At 45.4% G+C, this 25955-nt stretch overlaps 1 protein-coding gene across 2 annotated transcripts in view; it reads left to right on the top strand.

The window, feature by feature from the left end:
• ANXA7 (annexin A7) overlaps positions 1-25955 on the top strand; it is an 835753-nt gene that overhangs the window by 283355 nt on the left and 526443 nt on the right. For both annotated transcript variants that reach the window (XR_011268601.1, XM_069610574.1), the window contains exon 6: positions 23750-23855. Coding sequence is in view for 1 of the 2 variants with exons in the window: in XM_069610574.1 (XP_069466675.1) it covers positions 23750-23855 (106 nt within the window). In the remaining variant the exon portion in view is untranslated. The remainder of the gene's footprint in view (positions 1-23749; positions 23856-25955) is intronic.

Here is a 25955-nt window from a genome sequence, read left to right as displayed (position 1 = left end):
GGGTGGGGGTGCAGGGGGACATGAGTGGGACATGAGTGGGGGCCTGCTGGCAGGTGCCCCACACTGCTGGGGGATGGGGGTGCAAGGGGACATGAGTGGGACATGAGTGGGGGCCTGCTGGCAGGTGCCCCACACTGCTGGGGGGTGGGGGTGCAAGGGGACATGAGTGGGGGCCTGCTGGCAGGTGCTCCAGACTGCTGGGGGGTGGGGGTGCAAGGGGACATGAGTTGGTGATCAGTAGTGCAAGGAGACGTGCCCATGTTGGGTGGGCTGCCTGCGGGACATGACCAGGGGTGCAGGGTAGTCCCCTGTGGTGTGGGCTGCCTGCAGGGGCCGTGGAGGGTGTACAGGGAACACCTGGGAGGACCCACACTGCCAAATCATGTGTAAGACTCCCTGGCACCCCTGAAATACACATACCCTGCTGAAATTGCGTGTGAAACTTCCCGCGCACCCCTGAAATACACGTACCCTGCTGAAATCGCGTGTGAAAACTTCCCGAGCACCCCTGAAATACACGTACACTGCTGAAATCGCGTGTGAAACTTCCCGCGAACCCCAGTAATACACGTACCCCGCTTGCCGTGCTGGTACAGGGTTAGCGCAGCCCTTTGCGCTGGTTTGGGGATTTTGATGGCTTTTCCCTGCGCGCGAGGGGCGTTCTTGGGGGCGTAACTGGCGCTGCTGCAGGGTCGCTGCGCCACTGTGCGCCACGGCTGGTTTTGGTAGCTGAAATCCATGAATACGCTGAGCGCGGAAATGGATTTTAGCGCACGCGGCTGGCGCAGAGATTCGCTCGCGCACACTGTGCGCCAGCCGCATGCGCCACTTGTGCGCTAAATTCTGTGAATTACCCCCATAATTGTTACTTATTTCATTTGGGAAGACCGGATCTCTGAAGCAGGACTCCAAAGATCTATTATTTAGAGGATTATCAAAACATCCCTCCTGTACAGGGGCCTTATATCGAGTAAGATCCTCGTATTGGAAGAGGGATCTAGTTGATTCCATATTTAGAGCCTTTTGAGTTTAAGTAGGAATATTGGAATTATTTAGGGTTGTCTCAGTAGTCCCTCTCAAGCCACCTCCAACTTTCTCATTTCGTACATGTTTTGGACAGACCTCTGTATGCTCCATAGATGGATGTAAAGGATGTTGCATAATTTACTGAAGCAGAAGTAAAATGTTCTTCTGGGTTAATTTATTGATCAGGTTTAGTCTGGCTGCCTAAATTTTACATAAATAAGTTCCCCAGTCCGTTGTTGAATTCGCCATTGACTCATGTTGCAGGCCAATCTTGATCTCTGTCTCATGTTTGGCTTTTCCTCGCTTATTTCTTATTTTGTTTTTCCTGTAATATTAAGGATTTAATAAGGTCTGTAATTTCCATCTCATTCATGGTAGAGACCTTAATAGAATTGTCCCTTTTATCATTTTTGTAAGCATCGGAGGGCCCCTTAGGATGGTGTTTAGCTAATAGTTCATCTGCAGTTCCCCCTCTTGCCATAGAATATTTTAAATGTGATTGTTCCCAGTAGGTTACAGTGCTTTCCATTTGCCACAATTCGTTTTGTCAAGCCCTTCTGTTTGAGAACATCAATTCAATCTGCCTAAGCTCAGAGGATACATATAGCCCCCTTGGGTACCAAGTCTCCCCCCACCCCCACTCCTCATGTGGCCTTCCTACCTGATCCTTGGAGTTGGAGCTTGTATCTGTTCCCTTCAACTTGGAATGTCCTATTTGGATCGGTTGGACTTACTGCGCATACATTTTCGAGAGGATTTTTTTAATGCCATTTTATGGATTTTTTACATTCATTCTTAAATTGTTTAATTTTTAGCATTAACTGTCGGTGAGAATTGTGTCCCTATCAGAACCATCATTGTTAGTTTTTGCCTTGTCGGTAGTTTGTTTACATCACAACAGCAATTTTCCTGTTCCCCTCCTGCAATATTGAAGAGCCTTTTTTTATTCTTTAGGTGTAGCAGCACCCAAACGGGTTTCCAGGTCACACGCAGACTCCCTCATTAAATGTGCAAGGGATGTCAGTTGGTTACTGATTTCCTTAGTGTGAAGTCTGCTTTTTCATTTCCCTTGTAAAATGGTCCTGTAAGTTTACTATGGCGGAAACAACTGCGTTGGAATCCTCTTCTATCAAAACGGGAGAACTAACATATGGCTGGACATTGCATATGCTATTTTCTTGTAAGCTAATGTCTAGTGGGTGAGCAGACAAAGTCAGGAGCATAATTTCTCCCGTACCAAAAAATGGTTGGCGAATTCAAATAAGATCTATTTAGCGGTACTTTATTAGAAACTCTCATTTGTATCCTTCCCCATGATTTGATTTTGTATATACTGTGGTAAAGAGCACATTTCAGTAACCGAAGGGGACAAGACGGATGTGCATACGCAAACCCCTGGGTTTGCATCCCTTTCCCCCCCTCTCCATTAGTAGTCTCCACATTAAGATCACATAGAGAACTTATTTTAACTGGCGAAGGGGTAAAGGGAGAGCCATTGCACGCCCAAACTGTTTCGACGATTTGAGAAGAGTAGCAGAGCTGTAAGTAGGTCTACCAGAGCCTTTGGTTTTTTCCTCATGTTGTGTAAGAGAGGGTCCCAAGCAGATAATCAAACAGAATGTTACAACTCTACCTACAGCAGAGGGCTTTATGCCTCACCGCCTGAACAGAGCTGAATGCGCGCCAGCAGATGCGCTCGCCTGCTCCTTATGTGCTGCTTCCGGTTCAGGGGACGTAGCCACTGCGATGTCGGCAGTAAATAATATCCCAAAAGCGTACTTTAGCCTAGTGAAACAAAGAACAGTCTATTACTTAGTATCTTATGTTCACAGGTCTTCTGTATAGGGTTTAACCAGCATCTTAAAGGCCCTCTTATACCTCTGAAAAGGGCTTAAAGTCCTTAATCCAATCGCTGGTTGGACCTTGCAGAGTAATTCCTTTAGCCGAACAGCACAGGTTTTAGGATATCATCCAGCATCTTCTGGAGAAGGTGTGTGTGTGTATGTTAGCAGTAGGACCTCCGCTGTAACCTTTGACCTTATTCATGAAGTTGACTAAAACTCTTAAAAACTGACACAGCCACATCCAGGCACTCCTGGTAACATGTGAGAACGTCCTGGTTGATGGCGTGTTTGAAAAGAATCTCTGCTTTAATTGTTTTTGGATTGCATTTGCTAGACCCAAAAAAACACACTTTTAGGGGACGTTTTGAAATTGCCTGCTTCAGTTTTCAGCAAAAACCCAAGCCTTAATTTGCACTAGTGTAAACAATTTTGTTTTTAAATAAGACACGCTAAACTCGAGACAAAAAGCATGAACCATATGCCCAGTAGGTTTCTGTGGGTAATCTCATTGTGGGGACATCACATGATCGCGGGAGCGTGTTCTCGCGAGATCTCGCGAGACGGGATCTCGCGAGCCCACGCTCCGCGGGAAAACGTTCCCGCTTCAGAGTTGGCGCCCGGCCAGCTGAAGCGGTCACAGAGGAGCGCTGCTCCTGATTACATGATAAGGAGAAGTGAGTGACAGAACTCACATCACAGCTTCTAGGGCGTAGTAACACCACAGCCACTGGAGGCTTCATGGGGGCCCTAGAAGTTTACAGCGTGCCACCGGTGAGCACAACCTTTCCACAGTGAATCAACTGGGGAAGCACAGGACTTGATCGCAGTGAACTTTGAGTAAGTGCCCCGCGCCACCAGGCCGCCTTAGAGCCTCTCTCCCTGTTGTCAGTCAATAAAGACTGTTAGAAACCCTACAGCGTCCTGTCATCTATTTAGGCCACAACACTCATGAATCCAGTTGCACTCAATCGGCCCACACAAATGCACACAAGCAAAAGGCACGACCACATTACATTTCGAGTGAGCGTATGGAAACACGTTGCACAGAAGGGAGTAGAATAGCCATTGGTAACAGGCACAAACCAGATAGAAAACGCATTATGCACAGACCTTACGTTCCAAATAAAGAGGCGCCCAAACGTGAAACATTTTTTTTCTTTTTTAGAAAACGTTACAACCCTAAAAGGTGACTTCTACAAATGTTGGGAATGGCAATCCTATACCATAACGAACCCACACTGGAGCATTACCACACAACACTGTTAAGTAATAGTGTAATGAGAAGTTTTTTAAAATAGTTTGAGTGTTTTGGACTGAGTGCGTTTTCCTTACCGTTTACATAACCAATATTCGCAAACAACCGTTTTTATAGGTAACCATAGCACTTTTAAAAAACTTTATTGCAGCTTGTATATCTGTTTAGTAGTCACTTGCTATGGATAGTGCTCGATCTAGTGCATTGTCCGCTATGGATAGTGCTCGATCTAGTGCATTGTCCAGAGCATTACAACTTATTTACTGAACTAAAAAGTTGGGTGTCCACAGGGCTTATTCAGTGTATTGTGTACAAATGACACACCATGCTCCCTCCAGTTGACGCCCTATGCAAATGTGTTGGCTATGGGTGGAGAAAAACAATTGGGCCCATTAATGCTTTCATCAAGAAAGATTTACAGGTGATTGCGCTGGAGGGCAGGTCGCATGATAAATACAGAGCCTTCTGATGCAATTTGTGCAAATTACAAACCTTGAATTTCAGTGTGTCATGCCTAATGGAAAGGACTGCCCCACTTGTAACCATAGCTCTAGTCATACAAACCAAAGCTTTGGGAATGCTGCAAATAAATGCGGTGGAGGAGCTGGAAGCTGAAAGATCATCAATGCATGAGGCTGACTTGGAGATTGAGTCTGATCAGGCTCCAAAAACCCGGCAGACTATCAGTTCCCAACAGGAAGGGCTACTGCTCCTTACCAAATTCACCCCCACAGTGCTGCTAAAAGCTCAAAACACGTTTCCATCAAAAACTTGTAAAAGACCAAGGATACGGCAAACCGTCTTTAAACAAAGAATAATTGGCTAAGGAATCTGCATCATGCCCCGATAGCTCTGGTAACATAGACCAACAATATGATGTCCAAAAGAACGACCCCCAAATCTAGGACCATGAGAAATGTGCTCAAAGAAGGCCAGGGTGGCGAATTGATGCCAGAGAGGATGGAAGCAGATAGACACATAACGGGAAATCTGCCTGGGGCTGGCAGAGTGCACAGCACAGAGTAAACAGATAGGCACTGAGGCATGAAAAAAGTGACACATACAGAGTTCATGCATGTTAAAATGATTTCCAAAATCCACCCTGGGGGTGATTTTAGGGAGGCCACTCTATTATGGTGAACTGGGAGACACTGAGATTTTAGCCAAACCCAATAGATGTAAGGTAGCAGAGTGGCAAGGCTTTGTCTCTGGATGGGTTGTGAGTGGTGTAGGGCTACTTCGAGTCCACACTGAACACACATAATTCAAGTTAGACAGGTAAGTATACAAATATGGAATGATTTATTAAGCCTTTAAAATACACACTAAGCAAGTAAAGCCACTAGTCAAATATTGTCACACAATTACTATAAGACATATATATGCTTTCACCCATAGTAGTAAAAAGGCGTATGATGCAATAACCATTGAAATACAGGGAAGTACTCAGATGCATGAAATTAAGTGCCTATATTTTAGAGTAACCAGAATACAGTTCCCCAAACATTTAATTAGTCCAACCCTAATATGGTGTGGTCCCTTCTGCCCTAAAGTCATCAGTTACAAAGTTATACTTTTCAGGTAGGTTTGTTAAGAGATTTGTACAATGTCACTGGTTAGGATTCAAAAGTCAAAAAGGTAAGTAAACTCGCTGAATCCCAGTCACTTTGATAGGCCTTTGAAGGGATCCTGGACCAGGCCTCCATCAACCAAAGTCAGGAAAGAGTAGTTTAGGGACAGGACTTCATGCCCCGGGGAGCGCTATAGTGAACAAATGGGGTGAGGAGAACAGATATTTTAACGTTCCTCCGGACACCGATTTCTCCAGAGACCACTGCTTAGGCTTCCGGAATCTGTTGGGGGTGACATTTTTGTGCTTGTCTGGCTGGGGCAGACCTAGGAGTCGCAAATGCAGAGGCCCCTTTCAGACAGAGGGTTTAGTTTCAGTGCGTGCCTAGGAATCTGTTCCAGACACCTTTCAGCTGAACACCTAAACGTAGAAAAAATTAGGACTTCTGTTGAGCAGCCGATCTTGGGACACGTTTAGGATGCGAAGAACATCGATTTGCAACTGGAGCCACCACTGTCGGGAGGCGACTAGCAATTTTCCAGGGGCAAACAAAGGAGCAGCTCCAGCATGGCTTCCTTTGTTGCAAGAAGGCTGAAGGTGCAGGAGCAGATGTCTTGTACAAGTTGACAATCCTCCAAGTCCAAGGATGCATTCGGAATGGCGAAAGCTGCAGCGAGTTAGCCCAGGAGAGAGCAGGTCAGTCCACTGGTTGGTCCAGGGACATGAAGACCTAGAAAGCACAGGTCCTCAAATGGATCGAGACTGCTTGTTACCACTAGTCCATGGGTGCTGTTCAGCTACAACGGCCAACCGCTGGTCGTCAACAGGCTGCTCTGCTTCATAGAGGACTTGGCTCCAACAATGATCTGAACAATGGCAGCAGGAATCCTTCTTTTTATCCAAGATCTAGACTGGAAGCTTGCCCAGGTCCACAGATTATAAGGATCTGAGCCATTCAAACTGCATCTGCTCAGTAACAGACATTCAGGCGCCAGGATGTGTACAGGGGCCACAATGTCACAGTTCCCACATCTGGGTAATCACGCAATACGCCTCTTTGCCTGCGAATGCAGCATCTTTCCCCCGGGAAAGGGCATTCCATATATGGCATTTCCTGACCTTTAGAAGACAGCAAGAAGGCAAAAGAACAATATGGCAAAATGAACAGCAAAACCTTGTGCCGCGGCCATCTTGGGGTGCTAACCACCTTTAGTAGCCATTTATGGGAAATGCAAAAGTGCATGAGTAAAAAGTATAAAACCCAGTAGAAAAATATCTGCAGTCACCAGCTACTCCTAGGCACATTTGAAAAGTAACCCAAAAGCCATTACAGAACGAGTTACAAGAATACAAAGTATCCTAACACCACTTAATTTTAGGGTCATGTGTGCAATTGTAGCTATACATGAACTTCACAAAGACACATTCAAATGGATTGTGTCCCCCCACGTGTTCTCATCTTTGATATTCGATATTCCTAATAAAAATCTTCGTGATGTATTTCTAATATTCAGGTTGAATCAACTTGAGACTAAGGAAACATTAAGAAGAAGGAATCAAATATCAGCTGATGACCTAATGTGTAGGTTCTGTAATAACGCTGTAGAATCTTTAAAACATCTTGTGGCTATATGTCCTGCTTTGTGTGAAAAAAGATCTTTATTCTTTGGAGAAGAAATAGGAAAACAAGCCACTTGGAACTGTGAAGATTGGTGGTTGGCACTATTTAAAGGGTCTAAAAACAAATTGACTTTTGCCTTGATCTATTTTTTAGGTCACATTAGAAATGCTCCATGGACTAATGATTAAGGTCTATAAAATGGAAATGAGTGGCGTTGATTAATCACACATTTGATGTTGTCTTGGTTAATGACTGTCTAAGTTAATAGAACAGTCAATAATAAATGGTTACTGAAGAGAAAGAGATGACGATGCGAGATGAGAAATTTTTAAAAATTAAGTTGTTTCTGTTTTAGACCTGTTCTAGACCGTGTGGCGGGATATTAGTTAGTTATGTTGAGTTTCTGATGTTTCTCTTTTTAAAAGTTTGTAATAAACTGTATACATTTTTTAAAAAAAAAAGATATTCTATAAACAGCTTCAGCTACTTCGGAATTTTCCTTTCTGCAGAGGACGATGTGCGTCAATGGCGTTGACTCTGTCCCTCGAAGGCCTTCGTCTTGAGGATGATGTCATTGAAGGAATATATAGCACGCGCAGCGTCTGTTGGCTTCAGTTCCGTTTTTCCGCAAATGATATTGCTTTGAGAAATACAGTGTGCTTCTTTACTTGGTAACGACTATCATTACTTTGAGAAATCGAGATGTCTTCTTTGTCGACACCGATAACCGCGATGACCGGGTTCAAAATGTGTTGTGGATCAAAAATGTAATTGACGATCCTCATCGGATATGTTTATGGTGACTGAGTAGACCATAATACCTCGGATTGCTCCAACTGCCGGGAAGTTGACGGTAGGTCAAAACCCCAAATCATCTACCCTGACCAAGAAACCTTCGACTGACGAGTCGAGAGGTGACCCTTCTCAGAGGAAGAAGATTAAGAGGTCGAGATCGAGGAGCGGCTCCCACCACTCCTCATCGTCGAAGTCCAAGAGGAGACACCATAGTTCGCCTTCTTCGACTTCGTCGGACGCTTCCCCTGAGAGGGTATCTTTCCCCACAAAAAAATAATTACTCCGGCTGAGTGGGGGGGCTTTCAGAGCAGAGATGCTAAAGATATTTGAAAAACAAAAGCATCCACGCCATGCTCCTACCGTGCCTTCGAAAGAAGCCTTGAAGGAAAGGGCTCGACCTAAATCCTGCACGCCCTTGAGCCCGGGACGAAGGCCTGATCCTCATCGGGAGCTGTCAAGCCGAAAGCATAAGTCGAGGTTGAGGACACCTCCGGCGGCGCCAGCCAAACCCTTGACATTGATGCCAAAGGCATCGACGCCAGCTGCGCTATCATTGCCAGCTGCACCTTCGACACTGAGCGACCCATTAAAGCATATGGCACCAGTGAAAAAAGTTTCTACTGCTCCTCCAACGTCAAATCGTTGCTTATTAAACCTTTGATACCTGAGAAGACCTATGTGCCTTTACCAAGAAAGGACTACTTGAAGTCTGTTACCTCTATATATGAGGAGAATGAGCCCTCAGATAAGGAGCCACTATTTGGCTTCCAATTTGGTATGCCAAATGAACCAGAACATTTTTTTCTCAGAGGATTTGAGGTTGAGAGACCTTTTGACAACCTGCAGACGACCAATGGGGTAGACAACTCACCCGAGTTGGGGTTTGGGAGGCCAGAGTCGGGGGAGCATGCTGATGCGTCATACCGACAGCTCATGTCCAAGGTAGTGGACTACCTGGGGTGGAGTCGGTCTCCATTGCCATTCGAACAGGATGATCTGACGGACATCCTGGATAAGGGTCCTCCGTGAGATCCTATATTATCTTTTCACATTGCTCTGCAAAAAAGGGTGGCGTTGAATTGGGAAACACCAGAAACCAATCCGGCTGTCAATAAAAACTTAACCAAGAAGTATCGCCCTTCCAGTAGTGATCATGACTACCTGTCAAAAAACCCCACTCCAGAGAGTCTGGTGGTACAGGCAGCCACTGCAACTTCTAAGCCAGCGTCTTACCCTACCATCCCTCCAGATAGGGATGACAAGAGTAGATGGATGGTCAAGGAAGGTATTTTCTGCAGGGAGTAGGGTGCTCAAATCAGCCAACTCCACATGTGCCCTTACAAAATTTACATTAATTCTATGAGACTGCATTTCCATGGCGGCAGAGCGCATTCCCGAATGGGATGAAAGCGACTGATTCTTAGCCATAGTTAGAGACGGCAAAGAAGCCATTTGTGAGTCTCTTCAGTCAGGTTTGATTCTGCTGACCGCATCAGCAGGGCCATGGCTACTAGCACCGTTATGCACAGATTTGCGTGGTTGAGGAAATCTGGTTTTACACTGGATGTGCAATCCAGACTCCTGAACATGCCCTTTGACGGGTCTCCTCTTTTTACCAACAAGGCTGACTAGATCCTTGAGATGTTGCAGACCTCAAAGGCGGCAGCCAAATCTTTAGGTGCTGCTATTAGGCAACCTCAGCCATTTTGACCTAGTGGACAGCCTTGGAGGGATAGATCTTTTCGCTACTACTCAGTTGGAGAGGGAGATTCAAGTCTTCCCCTACCTGGATGATTGGCTGATCAGGACGTGTTCTCGTGAACAAGTCCTGGATCATCTCCACATCAACTGTTACTCTGTTCACAGACTGGGCTTCTCCCTCAATTACAAGAAGTCCCATATGGCACCTTCTCAGAAACTCTAGTTCATCTGAGCTGTTCTGGATACATCCTTGGGAAAGAGCTCGCCACCCGAGGTGAGGACTCAAGACATTGTACAGATGGTCACCAGGTTTTTAAGTGCCCAGTGTTTCCCGGCCTTCGATTATTTATTTATTTTTGTGAGGTTGCTCGGCCTCATGGCTTTCTGCATCTTTCTGGTGCCAGACTACCCGCCTGAGAATGAGATCCCTTCAATGGGCTCTCCGTGCTCAATGGTCCCAGTTCTTGGGAAAGATGTCGGACCTACTTCAGGTTCCAAGCAGGGTTTCCCAGGATCTTCTGTGGTGGACCTGCGAGGACAATATTCTGAAAGGAGAATGTTTTTGGCAACCAGGCCAGAGAGAACAGTAGTGACGGACGCCTCACTCACGGGGTGGGGAGGCCACACTAACGATCCGACAGTCAGCGGTCATTGATCTCCATCGGAATCCAAACTATACATCAATCTTTTGGAGCTGAGGGCAATCAGACTAGCGCAGAAGGACTTCCTGTCCTCTGTGTAGGCAAAGAATGTTCTGATAATGATGGACAACACAGTGGCCATGTACTACCGCAACAAAAGAGGTGCAGGGTCACCACCACTGTGCAGAGAAGCAATGCAGCTTCGGTTCTAGGCAATTCAAGAAGGAATCTCTCTATCAGCAGTTAACCTAGCCGGGGAAGAGAACACAGCAGCAAACATTGTGAACATGCAGCGCAGCATCTCCCACAAGTTGGAACTAGCTCAGGAATTCCTTCAGGAGATCTTCACCCTTTGGGGAACCCCTCAAGCGGATCTGTTTGCGACCAGTGTCAACCGGAAGTGTGAACTGTACTGCCCCAGCAATTTTTTCCCAAGAGGAGCTCTAGCAGACACGTTAGTTTCCACTCCTGTATACATTTTCTCCAGTCCCCGTCATTCCTCATGTGATCAGGAGGTTGAAAGTTCGGGAAACACATGATCCTAATTGCCCTGGATTGGGCCAGGAGGACGTGGTACCCGCACCTGCTTGACATGTCCATCTGTCCTCCAATGCGTCTTCCACAAAGAGAGGACCTTCTCTCACGAGAGGAGGGTCAGGTTCTACATTCAGAGGTGAGGACATTCAACCTTCACTCTTGGTTTGTGAAAGGATGAGATAAAAGGATTGGGACCTCCCGGATGACGTAATGGTGATTTTGCTTTCGGCCAGAAGGCCAGCGACATAGCCTTTGTACTGTTGATGTTGGAACAAATTCTGCAGCAACTGGTGCAAAGACAGGAATGTAGATCCTTTTCTGTGTAAAACACTGGATATCGTATCCTTTCTATTATCTTTAGCCAATCTGGGGCTCCAGATTGGTACTTAACTTCAGCTCGTAGAGTGAGTGAGTTGCAGGCACTTTCATCTAAGCCACCCATTACTATCTTCCATAAAGATAGGGTTGGTCTGAGGGTTACACCTCCATTCTTACACAAGATCATTTCTGACTTTCACGTAGGACAGAACATTGTTTTCCCTTCTTTCTAACCCCCACCTCACCCTGGCAAGGAGAAGAAAGATTACACTGGTTGGACCCTCGCAGAGCTTTGAGCTTTTATATATCTATGCTGTTAAAACTATGCATTGATGATCAGCTCTTCATTGGATACAAGGCCCACAAACTGGGTCAGGCTGTTACAAAACAGACTTCATCCAGGTGGATCATTTTGGCTATTTCGGAGTGTTGCAGACTGGCAGGCAAGGATCCTCCTGAAAGATTAAGAGCCCATTCCACCAGGGGCATGTCTACCTCCACAGCCCTGCAAAGGGGTGTACCGATAAAAAGTATTTGTGAGGAGGCAACGTGGTCTACGAGTCACACGTTCACAAAACATTACTGCCTAGCGTCTTCTCTCGGTCAGGATGGGAGCTTTGATAAAGCAGTCCTGCATTCGGTTCATGAAAACCGATAAGAAAATAAAATGTTTACTCCCTCCAACAAATCCCACACTGCTTTGGGAGTTTATCAAAGATGAGGAATACGTGGGAGGACACAATCCATTCGAAGAACCCGTTACTTAACCCTGGTAACGTTATTTCAACTGGAATGTTCCTCCCACGTATTCCTCATCAGCCTCCCAACCTACCCCACAGTAGAATTTCCCATGCTATTACAGCTTTCGTTCCTTTTACGGCTGAGTACCGTCATCCCTGTGGTTATGCATGTATTTCTACTGTAAGAAAAAACATAACTGATGCCAACAGGGGATGCTCGTGCTATATATGCCTTCGATAATCTCGTCCTCCAGGCAGAGGCCTTCAAAGGACATCGAGTCAACGCCATCGACGCACAGTGCCCCCTGCCGAATTATTTTTTCCAAAGCAACTGAAGCTGGACATTGAATATCAAAAATGAGAATACGTGGGAGGAACATCCAGTCTAAAGAACGTTACCAGGGGTAAGTAACTTGTTTGTCTCTTAGTACTGATAGTCCTATCGACTAATCAGCTTACCATAAGAATGAGCAAAACGTCAAGGGAAATTAAGCAGAAGGCTTTACTAACCTTCAAAAAGTCAGGACAGGAGTCTAAACAAAGCGAAATGAAAGTATGCCCCATAGCAATCTATAGGAGGAAAGCAGCAAGAAAACAATATTCCCTTACAGTGCATGGCACTGACACAATTGGCACAGATATTTAGATTCAGGGCGGAGCTCAACTGACTAATTTCAAGGTCACAGCACAAAAAGATTATATGATCCACACAGACACAGGAGATCATTTAAGGGTGAGGCCATTTAAACAGGCAATGGATAATGTGTCAATCCTGGAATGAGCATAATAGCTCTCAGCTGGATGTGTGAAGGGTGAGGTTAAGGGGACACACACCCACTACCCTTCATGCATTCACCCACCCACCCATTCACGCCCCACCATCTCCCCCTTATTCAAATATATATCTCTACAAAATTGTTGCAATGCAGTGAAAAAAAGCAGGATGTTTTCTTGTGATCTCTTTATTAAGAATGACAATATAAGATTTTGGTTTGGATGTACACGCATAGGTACTGGAGATATATTCCAGAAAGAATAAGGAAACACACTTTCTGTTCAAGATGGAATTTTTTAAAGTGGAGTTTTCCAAATACTCTGTCTTTTAACGTAGTCAATTCAATAACATAATTCTCGATCTAATAGATCATAAGTCAAACACAGATTTTACAACCTTACAGATCACACAATGCATTGCGATAAATAATTAAAACATTGGGAAGACTCTGTAAAATGCGGCACTACTATACTAAAGACCAGAGGACACAAGTTTAAAAGTGAAAATGTAAAAACACCAGACTTAGCGACACAAGACTGACCATCATAAAGTGATGTATTTCCATCTCGTCCTCCAAGATTAGAGCAAGTAATACCCCAAACCATTTGTTGCCAACTCGCAGTCTCCCGCCTAGCAAAGGTCAAGCGCTACATCCATTCTTCTGATACTGTTTAAAAAGTGGTATTAGAAATCTTTTCGTAATATGAGTTCTTTCGACAAAACATAATCAATTGTACTACACTTTCAATCTCATGTGGACAGAAATGGCAAGCTGCTGATATACTCTTATTCCAGTTATGCCAGACTTTAGCTAGGGGAAAAGTGCCAATGCGCAGTTTCATATACAATGCTTACATTGTTTTCGATTTCATTCCTTCAAATAATCTTCAAGATCAGGATATTCTTTCCTGGACAGTTAAAGAGACAAACTGGCCGACTGTACGAGTTTTGCTCGGGATTCTCTCAACCATTTGATTTCGTAGGCTTTTTTTATTAGTATTTTAGAGTTCTCAGGAATTGAGTCCGAGCATGACCAATAATTCTCCAGTCCCAAGGCGGTCAACTCTTCTTTTTTTTAAAATTTTTTTGATGGCCAGAACCAGGATAAATTAGCTACACCTGGCTGAGACAAAACATCTTTGACGGCATCTCTGTACTGGCTCAGGTTGTCTCGCCCAATAAGATGTTGGCCTCAAGCAACATAAGAAGCTGATGCTTTGCAGGCCTAGCTCTCAGAGGACTGGGGCATTCAGGGTGTTTACCGGCAAGCCCAGGGCTGCTTTAAAGCATTTCTGCTCTATGACCCTCACTGTGTCTGAATTGTAGGCACCCCACAGCTCGGCCCCATAAAGGCCAGCCTGTCTGGCCTGGCACTTGTAAATCTGTAAAACAACACTTAATGGGCCTATCCCATGGGCCTGCATAAATCTAGACATAACTCTGCAGTGCCTGGTCAACTTCAAGCCTGCCATATTCACCTGGTCCTTCCAAATACAGTTTGCAGTCAACTGGACCCCCAGATAATTGTAGCTCGTAACCTGTCCGATCGCCCCGCTGTCCTTGCTGATTGTTATTCTTGGTGTTTTCCTGGTCCTTTTTCTGCTGAACACCATTGTCTTTTTATTTTTTTTTTTACATTTTTTTGAAAGTCCATTAGTTTCACAGAAGCTCTGAAATATTTTCAGTTGCTTCCACAGGCCTTTGGGAGTCAGAGAGAGAAGAACCGCATCTTTCACATAGCACTTCTGATTGTCATTTTCCTTCCTGAAGGATTCCTTGGTCTTGGGTTTGTATGCCTTTGTAGGTTTCTCTGTGATGTTTGTTCTTCATGTTACTCGTTTCACTTTTCAATCTCTGATTGTATTTCACTTCCCTTAGGGCTCTGTATGACGTTTGCCTCAGTACACCTCTTCTGAGGGCCTTTCTGATGTCGGGTTCTTAGCGCTTCTCATTTCAGTCCAATTCTTACTCGGCTCCATCTCTCAAAACCTTTCATGAGCTTCAAGGTTCTGCCCAGTCTCTGCGACTTCGGATTCCATCACAGATCTTGGGTCCCAACAACTGCTTCCTCTGTAGATTCTGAGTTCCACACCCCCACACCTCTGTAGTGGTGGCTGGTTAATTTTTTTATTGGTGGGGCGTAAATGTTTTTCCTAAACATATGGCGCGACCAAGCCTAGGAAGGGAGCCTGAACCAACTGGGGAGTGATAGCACGTAAAAATATTGGGTTAAAATCGTGCACTTTCAGAGTACTTTCTGTGAGAAGTCGGGTAAAAAGACAGTTTGTAATGGGTTGCGTTAGTTAACGCATATAAATATCCAATAGATGCGACAAGTCGTCCAACATTGCACAGGAGCATTTTCCCACTCCTTTTTTTTTTATGATGTTGCCCACATGAAATGGCAGTATCAAATGTTTTTAATGCTGGCTGTGCCCATTCATATTCATGGATGCTGCACCAGTATTTGTCAGTATTACCATATCCAAACCTATTGTTGTTGTCTTTATCAGTACAAAATGCCATAACACGGTAAAGAAATATGTCCAGATTGGACCCACCAATGTGGGCGACTACAATGTACGAACTTTTATCATGCTGCCTTCATCCTCACCTGCTTAACTGCTGAGGGTTTTCCCTCCCAGTGCTGTGCCCTGTTTTGGAGATTTCGGTATGCCGCATTCAATCCCTTGTAACATTTTTGTTACAAGTGATATCTCAGCCAAATTTGGCCTCTTTTCTTCCCACATGGAGGCGGTCATAATGCCAACAAGGAATCCTAGTTTGCTTGCAGGATGAGAGCAAATAACAAAAAAAGAGTGCACGTTTTGTGTTTTTCCCGAAAATGACAATAAAATGATGTGCAAAGAAGCCAATCCTTTGTGTTTTTATTTTTTTAAATGTATTTTTCTTGTAAGAACTACAAAGAAATAGTTTGCAGTTCTGAATTCGCCATTTTCCAAGCTTTCAAGAACAGGTTGAGTGGAAACTGGGAGCTTTTCTCCCTCTGGGTAGTGACGGGCACCCTGCCGGGGCTCCCTGGGACTGCCGCTGGACTTGGAGATGATTGACTCACGTGGGTGACAGGCGCCCATGGCTGGTGACATCACCCCCGACCCTCCTGGAGCTCTGCCTGCTCTGCCTTACAGCTATTCCCTCCGGGGAGGGATGTGAAACCTGCCGGGACTTCCTCGAACTGCCTCTGAAGGCCGGGGCCATCATGCCCGACCATCCTAGAGCTCTGGCTTGGTTGAATTGCAGCATTTCCCTCTGAGAAGGGACAGGGTCCCTGCCGAGGGTTCAATGGGACCGCTGTTGGACTTGGACGGTCAACCCACATGGGAGATAGGCGCTAAAGTCCGGGGATATCGGCTCCGACCATCATGGCTGGCCTGCATTACAGGTTTTCCCTCAAGGGAGGGATGGGGACCCTTCTGGGGCTCCCTGGGACCGTCGCTGAACTTGGGGATGATCGACCAGCAAGGGGGGACAGGCGCCCAACCCCAGAGGCAGCACCCCCGGCTGTTCCAGAGCTCTGGCTGACCTGCATTACAACTCTTACATCCGGGAGGGGATGGGGACCCTGCCGGGGCTCACTGGAAACACCGCTGGATTTGGGGCCATTTGACCAACAAGGGAGACAGGTGCACAAGTACGGGGTTATCACCATCAAGCACCCTAGAGCTCTGGCTCGGCTGCGTTGCAGCTTTTCCCTCCTGGCAAGGACAGGGACCCTGCTGGTGCTCCCTGGGACCGCCGCTGGACTTGGGGATGGTCGACCCACATGGGAGACAGGCGCCAAAGGCCGGAGAAATCACCCGACCATCCTGGAGCTCTGGCTGGCCTGCGTTGCAGCTTTTCCCCACCAGAGAGCCCTGGCAGTCTGCCAATCCCTCGCCAGAGAGAAAAGCTGTAACGCGGCACGGGCAGAGCTTCAGAACGATCGGCAGTGATGTCCTGAGCCTTGGGCGCCCGCCCTTCTTGTTGGTTGACTGTCCCCAAGTTAAGCTGTGGTCCCAGGGAGCCCCAGCAGGGTTCCCATCCCTCCCCGGAAGGAAAAGCTCTAACTCGGCATGGCCAGAACTCTAGGACGGCTGGGGTGCTGCCCTCAGCCTTGGGGAGTCTGCCTCGCATGTGGGTAAACTGCCCCCCAGCTCTGCATAGCTAGGGAGAGGAACACCAGATTGTGTGCGTTGCTTTTAAGTTGGCCAAGAGCTCCAGGAAGATCCTCCGGACTGCTAGGAAGCAGGACTGACCAAGCCTGATCCCCCTCAACCGAGTATGGATCCCAGAAGCAAGGAAAGTCCATCTCGACAGCCAGGAACCACAGTGTTGCTATTTGCCGTAGACGTGACGAGCTGAAACACTGAACAGCCACTTATTTGAAGATTGCCGGTTGCGAGCGGTGACCGTCCCATTGCAGTGCAGAAGTCCTCCCTCTTGTCCCCACGACTGAGGCCCAGGAACAGTGAGATCTGCAGAGCTGCACAGGAACAGAAGTCATCTGCTGCACCTTTTCTTCAATTCAAAGGTACTGTACAAAGTCTGAGAGAATGTACCTCTTGCTGTAGAGTTCCTTGCGTCTTCTACTACTCATAATTCTAACGGCTTGTGGCCCTACATTTGATTCTTCCTTACTTCAAAGACTTCTAAAACATTGTGCAAAGACTTTTCTACTTGGCTACTGCTAGACCGTAAAGACCCCTGCATATGGAAACTAAGGCACAATCACCATATACTAGTGACACGACAGACATGAGATTCGCTTTTGCAAACAAGTCTGGTTTATTTCAAAGTATGCTCAGTCGGACGACTGGGGTCTAACGTCTCGCAACGTGTGTACCCAGACCTCGTGAGACGCAAGAGAGCGAGCAACGCTCAAGCAACAAATATATATACATAATCATTAAATCTTTAGAAGGCCATTCAAACCGCCCATAATATATCTTTCAGGCTAGGGTTCGGTGATTGGCAATCTTGACAAATATGACACATTATGACAAGTTTCTATTCAGTCTAAATATACTTATTCTAGCAACAGTTGCAGGGCCAGTTTTTTGTTATGGAGAACATAAAGCTCTTGTTCAGCAAGGATGTCATGTTCGTAAGAGAGACACATTCCTTTGCACATTATCTACCCGTTTCTATTCATGAATCAAGGGTCAGGCCATTTATTAAATGCAGTTTCTGCTAGCCTCCAAGGACTTTGTGAGGGAGGAAAACAATGTATTTCTGTATTGTTTGGCATTCCTGTCTCGGTTGATCTTTCAACATGCTGGCTGTGGCCTCGCACCGTGTATGACCTTGAATCATAGAATACATCTGCAAAGCGGTTTTGACAGAAAAGAAAAAAAACAAATGGCGGATACTTTCACAAAATGGAGACCCTCTGGTTACATTGACGGTTCTGTGTTTGCGATGTTTGTCACATGATGCAATTGGTTTCCGGCCAACATAATATACATGCTATAAATTCTATAGGTTCGTTTCTGGACTAACACTACCAGAGGTGCTTCATCCTATATAAGACTTTTTCCCATTGACTTTGCCTGTCATCCTGAATGACTGCTGTGGGGATCCAAAAGTATTTGCCTGCTCAAGAATATTTGTGGTCTCTTGTTGCTCTAATAACCTTTTCCTTTTACCAACTTCTAGCAGTATTCTAAATGCAAACAGTATTCTAAACGCAAACAGTAAGATATTAATGTCCCCAGCACCCTAGCTATTGAAGTCACCTGAGGGTCTAGGTTGTGGCCATCCCAAAGGGGTCTTTACTGATTTAGAAACTAAGAGTGCATAGTATTGAAGTGTATTTGTGTGTTACTAATATATTGCTCCCTTCTGAAGAAGGCTTTTTCTAACTGATAAATTAATAATTGTTTATTCAAGAAACCTTGGGTGTAAGTGTTTATTTGAATACTTGTCACTGTGAATCTCAGTGTAACTCCCCTAGAGCTCACATTGACCCCTCTTGAGATAAGCCTGGCTGCTTAACACACTACCAAAACTGTGTAGTACAAGCTTATACCAAAGGTTGAGTTTCCTATACCGGTAGTCAGAGTTGTTTGTAGTGTTCCCAGAGGGTACTGCATACAAACCTTGCCTAATATGTTCCATTCTTCATCTTATATCAACATTATGTGTTACTACTGACTTCTGCAATTGTATTGGCTCTCCGCTCTGGCTTCTCCACTCTTTTTGACTTCTTACTCTGTTCTATCCTCCTCTCCCTTTCTCCCTTTTCCCATCTACTCCCCTCCTTCCCTTACTTTCTTCTATGCACTTACTCTATAAGAATTGTCCTTGGACCTAGTATGATAGCAACCTCGTCTGTCTCCTTCCCCTCCCTTACTTGTTTTTTTGCTCATGTCCCCCCAGCACTGAAATGTTGTATTCAAACAATGGGGGATAGTTCCTCTTTTTTGTGAGGGAGGCCTATGTCATGAGGAGATATACCAGGTAAGGAAAAGACAGGGACATAGACTACCCCACATGTCTACCACTGGCCGGCGGTAAATGCAACACACATTCAAAACATCGTAACTTACAACGGGTACATATGAGAACAGCACCCAATTTGCATGTCAATAGTTAACAAATTTTATTTGATAATGTGATTTAAAAGTAGCCTCGCAGGGCTAATGCTGTAACCTTGTGTTACCTCGAGTCAGCCTTATTTTAAGGCATCTTCAAAACATACAGTCAATTGTTTGCATTAGGCATTCGATTCTTAACAGTGAGGGTTAGTATACACAGTGACTTAGAATGAGGTCATGGTGACCGAACATCTATCTAGTCGACACTGGATGGTGTTTCTGGCACATAGTAGAAGGTTGATGTACTAGTGCCGTCTTCAGGACTGGTGGCATTGTCTGAGTGGTGTCACTTATGTTTCCCTAGGTTGGACCATCTAAAAGTAAGGAGATTGAAATTAAAATTAGGTGTGTCTCTACAGGGATATTTGGTGCCTGTAAAATGTGTTGCAAGATATCCTTCCTGGGCCTTTACTTCACAGTGTGGCAGGTGTGGACAAATGTTTCCAAAACTTCGAGGAAGGTGCCTTCTGTGCGCCTATGTAAATTCGATCCTGTGAAACTAGGATCTTTTCTTCAGCGGTTTTGCTGTAAGGAGAGAATGAATCCCTAGTAGCATTATGTGCATATATGATCGGTACATGTGCACTATTGTAGTATTTGTTAGCATGCTTTTTTAATTAGGAATTGCATAAGGTGCCCAGCCGGTGCCGTGTAGTCTATCGGCGGCTACTACGGAGTTTGAAAGTAGGTAGCCTGAGATTGTGCTCGTGTGTGTCAGTGAATATGGCTCGTTTCCCTGAAGTTTGGGTGCGCTTACACCGGCCAGTGGTAGACAGGTGGGGTAGTCTATGTCCCTGTCTTTTCCTTCCCTATCTGAAATGTTGTCAGCCCTAATACGATAGTCGCTTGTTTTGTTCCTCTCCTCCCTTTCTGCACCCCTCTCCCTCACCTTTTGTTTTTCTCCAGCTATACCAGAAATGTTGTCAGTGTTTCCATTTCCTTTCCACACTCCCCCCTCCCTTCCTTATCTATGTTTTAGCTCTTGCACTATCGCAATGTCGTCGGGCCGAGTATGATAGTTAATTTCACATCCTTACTCTTTATGGCCTGTAAGAATGTCATTGTATTTTCCCTTGTTCCCTCCCTTGAAGCGCTTTGAAACACATTGTGTACAGGCGCTATATATAAATAAACTATCATATCATTCATCAGCAGTTTAGTTTTACTCACGTCTTTCATCACACACGTCTAACAATGTTTGTTACAGCGCTTGTTATACAATGTTGACACTTGCAACCTCGACTTCAACACAGACCTGTCTTGCTTCAGTCTCCCCAACTCACTGGCTGTGTTGATCTCTGTTGCTTCTCTGTTCTTGGTGTCCAGGAGCATACCACAGCGTCTGCTACTCCTCCCTGACTTTGCCAGTTTTGCGGGAGGGCCCTTGGTATCTCTGACACACAATGCAGGATTATTCAGTCTGGTTTCCTGTCCTTATGCTTTCTGTCTTGAAGGTTTCTTGAAAGTAACAGCGTCTTGTCGAAAAGGTCAAGGTTGCTTCCCTTCTCACAAACTCTTCATGCTTTGCCGTCTTTCTCCCTTCGTTGAGCTTTCGACTCGAAACTGCTGTACCTTTGTGTGCTTTGCCTCGGTCAAAGTGTGCTCACAGGCTCTGCCTTTAATCTGTGTGGGGAAGTGTATTAGAATCCTGGTGTGAGTGATTGTCAATAATTGCCTGACCTCGCCTGACCATAGTATTTGGACATGTCAGGTACACTGCTCGGGTGTGAGTCTGTTTTCTCCCAGAGCAGGCTGTCGGTGTGAAAGTGCTTGAGAAGGGAAAGGGGTGAGGGGTGGCAGGCTTCCCACGTAACCTACCTTGTAGGATGGGATAAAAGTGTTGCAGGGGAGGGATACCGTGTCTCGCCATCCGGTCTCCCCCCTCCCCAAAGACCCCTCACTCAGGCGATCCTCCCGCACTGGTCCACCGCCAGGGTCTGGATCCAAAGGCGATGGCTGTGCCCTGGCCACCTAAGAGAGATCCGTAGGGACTAGCGGATGAGACACCTGGTTTCTCACAGTACCCAATCATGGCGGTTAACTGACTCTGCCATGGCTTGCGTATGCTCGCTTTTGTTCCTTAGCTCTCCCGCACCCTTACCTCTAGTCTCAGCACTGTGTAAAAAGGGGCAGACTGAGCACTTGGCTGCCTGCACAAGAATGAAGATTGAAAAGGGGCGGGGCCAGTAGCCACCTTTAAAGCTCAGTTAGCAATTGGCCTAGATGAACAGCTGACATAAAGGGTCAGCAGAAGCCAGAGAAACACTGCAACAGGGTAGGCAAGGCTATAAAATGCCAGCAGATGTAGAGGACGATACCCAGTGAGGATGGTGTAGTATTTTGAGAGGGATTGCAAGAAGACTGTGGAAGAGTGAAGGTAAGGCTTTAGGTCTAAGGGGGGTAGTGTTGATTGAGTTGTTAGTGAGTTAGTAAGATATTAACTGGGGGGAGGGGTGGAGAGAAGGGAGGAGGTGTGTGTCTGTCAGTCTGTCTGCTGGGCAGAGGTAGGGGTTGGAAAGACCAGGTAGGAGTTGGCTGGCACAGATATAGTGTCACGAACAGGGGACGAAGTGTGGGGAAGACAGGGATGGGTCAGAGCAGGGAACAGATCCTAGGGATAGTGGAGAGACCAGTTGGAGGGTGTAGATAGGGGAATTGTGAGAGGAACAGTAAGATCCTTTTAAGATCAGTGGAACGAGAGTGTGACGAAAGAGAGATCGTGTGAGACGGAGGAGCAGGGGAGTGAGGAGAATCTGTGGAGAACCTCTGAAGGAAAAGAGACAGAATGACCAGACAACCCATTCGGTGCCTTAGGGAGAGAGTTGGATAAGGCCTTGGTCTTTAGGCCTCTTTTAGAAAAAGCTTTGGATATTGACATTAGAGGTCACTTGGCGATGTTCTACCAGTATTTTGAGAATCATTGTGTGGCAATAGGGAAACCTGGGATAGTGAGGTGGGACACCACGAGGAGGTAGCGAAAAGCTGCAGGAACTACCCCTAGTCTGGGAACCCCAAATGCTTCACATATACCCATTTCTTTCTGCTAAAAAGTTAAACATGTATCATTGTCAAGAGGTTCTTTGACCAAAGTGTTACACTGCTCACGAATGGCTTTCTTCTTGGGTCACACTGTTGGGAACAATTGGTGTGATTGCAGTTGCATCAGCGCTCTCGCACCTCGACCGATTGCTCTTGTGACACTTTCCTGACCGCTATGTATGTTGAGCTTTTGGTCTGGGATTCCGGACCACTCTTGTCACCTACAGTTTCCAAACTCGGGGTCTGCTGCATTGGCCATCTCTGGCCGTTTGTGGGACTTGTCTGGAGGCTGAGGATGGGGAAAGACTATGCAGGATCCCCCATATGCCACTTCTGGTATTAGAGTTGCAGAGTGGACACTCGTTCACCGGACCCCACAGTATATTGCACCCATTCCCCAGCAGCTCACTTGTGACTTTGTCACCTAAGACATAACAAGATAAGGCAAAATATGAATGCTGCACTTATGCCTATTTACAGATTTTTACACGGTTCAAGGGGTTAATTGTAGCACAAAATGTGTATTTAATACAAGAATGCCATTTACACTGCAAATGGGGTTTGACCTGCTGTGTGCCCATGTCAGGGTATGTAATACAGGTCAGTTTCACAACTGCAGGGAATGTTCTTTCAAAGCCTTGATATAACATTATTTTGATCGTTTATGCATCAGAAGATACTCAAGCTTTTGTTTGACCAGTGGTAAAACTTGGGTTACTTATCTCTATTAATTTGAAGGTAATATTCAGATTTAAACAAATATATTACAAACAGCATCCCATGCTCTGCTAATACCCGATTTGAAACATTTTGTCATCCGTTTTGCAGAATGTAATGCTCGTTTCCACATTCGTTCAGTTAAGCAATGTAAAAATACTCCTATTTATCAATAAAAATAATTGCAAATGTTTTATCAACATTCGAAGCATAAAGCTTCCAGTTACCAAATGAGATTTAAACATGAGACTTGCAGGACTCTGTGGTCCATGCAGCAGTAAATCAACCCCCTGACTTATTGCTGAAATATATATGTAATTGCTTATTTGGTACCAAATGCAATCAATGTAACTTTTAATTTGCCAGATGAAGCTCAATGTTAACAGGCGGCTCCGTAGGGATGTCGATTAGCCCGTAATGCTGACAGCTAATGCTTAGGCAGACTTTTCAAGCATTTTAGTTAAGCTGCAAAATAGTAAAATTTCTGTTTCTCTTGGATGCACTAAAAGATTTTAGGACTTCAAAATGTTTGTCATTAGATTTGTAACCAGTGTATTGACAACCTGTTTTGCAGCCTTTACCATCCGCAATGTCAGCCACTCAAGGTACAATCAAAGCTGCTGCAAATTTTGATGCATTGCGCGATGCAGAGATTCTTCGGAAAGCTATGAAGGGATTTGGTAAGCATGTTTTTCGTAGTCGTTCCATTCTGTTTGATAATGAGCCTTGAAAAAGGGACTTTCAAGCCACGGGTTCAGAAGGAAGTTGATATAGTTCATGCACAGTGTCACAGAGTGCTGTTTAATACAAAGCCTTTATGATGATGATAATCTTGCAAGGCCGTTTTGGGTTTAAGTTTCAGCACCAGGAAAAGCCATGCCGCTAATTGAATTAGGCAATCAATAAGAGTTTGGGTGTCTTATTAGTAGTTGCCTAAACGCCCCACCCTAATGTGTCAGGGAAGCGAGCCACCAGGAACTGCCTCCCAGAGGATGATTCAGAAGGGATCGCATAAGACCTAGTAAAGCATTCCTGGGGGTCTTGGCTCCTAACGGCTCAGTTTACAGAATGGTATATCAAGGGTCTTAGTGGCTCCTAAAATGGAACTGCAAGCACAAGAAGTTCTGGGTGCGAACCCAAAGGAATTTGTGGAAACAAAGGAAAAAAACATTTGCGGATTAGCTAAAGACATGTTTCAAGGGTCAGTTTGAAAACCTGCTTGCATTTGCACATGCCATCGCTCAGCCACCCGCAGAAGCTAGAGTACCTGAAATGCCACTAAAATTTCTATTGACTTGTATTGAGCTGTTGTGAATCCAGGGCGCACCCACGGTCCAGGAAACAACCTGTTGTGAATGAATCCTGAGAGAACCCAAGATGCTTTAATGATCTGTTGTGAGTCTGGAGTGAACCCTATGTTAATTCTGAGAGAACCCAAGGTCTTGAAGGGACATTCTGTGACTCCTGACCAAACCCAAGACCATGAGGGACCTGTTGTGTACCCTGAGAAAACAAACTTGTTGTGCGAACTGGACAACTTCGGAGAAATCTGAGAGTGGTCCTGGAATACAGAGTGATATTAGAGGAGCACATGAAAGGCTAGACTGAGTAACTTCTGATGAGCCTTCCCAGGAATCTTTTATTTTTTTTATTTGTTTACTTTTATTTAACTTATGCACAGCGTTACATCACATTTCCATACAGTCAATTGGTATCTTTCACATGAGTTACTTCGGCAAACATAATAGGGTAACCAGGTGTACAGTTGTTACAGTATTTCATCCCCGCCATCTCCCCTTTCACTTTTATTAATCAGGTATTGCTGAAATCCTCCCCATATGTCTTTCGGGCAGTTGGTTAAGGGCGATAAGCTAGAGTATAATTCTTCCTTGTCGTTTGCCCAGGTCATATCATTCACCCATTCTTCTACTGTAGGGGATACCTTACTTTTCCACCGCATCAGTATAGCACGCTTAGCTAGCAACAGTCCTATATTGATAAGTTTACGCTTCTTTGGGTTCATTTTAAGCACAACACCCAGTAGATATTACTTGTTCCTATCTGACAGGTTGGTCCACCATTTCTTCCAGCGCAACAAATACCTTCAACCAGTACACAGAGATTGCCCTACAAGACCACAACATATGCACTAGATCAGCATCCTCATTTCCACACCTTGGGCATCTCCCTTCTGCTGTTACATACATTTTCTTAAGACTGGGTGGGGTAAGGTGCACTCTGTTCAATATTTTGAAGTGGATTAGCCTATACCTGGAATTGAATGAAATTTGCTTTGTTTGCCTGCATAGTTGCATCCAATGTGCTTCTGTGAAGGTGATCCCCAAGTCTCTTTCCCACTCCCCCTTGATATCTGGCTCATGCACCCTCCTAGTTGACAGCGGCACTTTATATAAAGCTGAGGCTGTCTTCCTCATTGTGCCAGGGGTGATTACATAATTCCGACTCGGATGCGATGGCGGTTCTCCCGGGAGTCCATCCCACACTGCTGCTACTGCTGAGCAGAGTCATATATACTGCAATTTCTGTAGTGGGATGTCACCTACACATATCTTAATGTCATCCAAGGTCACGAATTGGCCATTACGATACAAATCTCTAAAGTGCAGTATGCCCATTCCACACCAGTGTGTTGCCAATGCTGCGTCCCTAGACGGGGGTAAATACGGCACATCCCAGATAGGTATATCTAGACTATACATTATGGTATCCTTGGGTTGGTGGATCAGTCTTGTCTATGCCTGCTGCGTAACCAGAACTGG

This window comes from Ambystoma mexicanum, chromosome 8 (assembly GCF_040938575.1).
Source record: "Ambystoma mexicanum isolate Mex_15411 chromosome 8, UKY_AmexF1_1, whole genome shotgun sequence".
Lineage (NCBI taxonomy): Eukaryota > Metazoa > Chordata > Amphibia > Caudata > Ambystomatidae > Ambystoma > Ambystoma mexicanum.
This window is presented reverse-complemented; position numbering and strand designations above follow the sequence as displayed.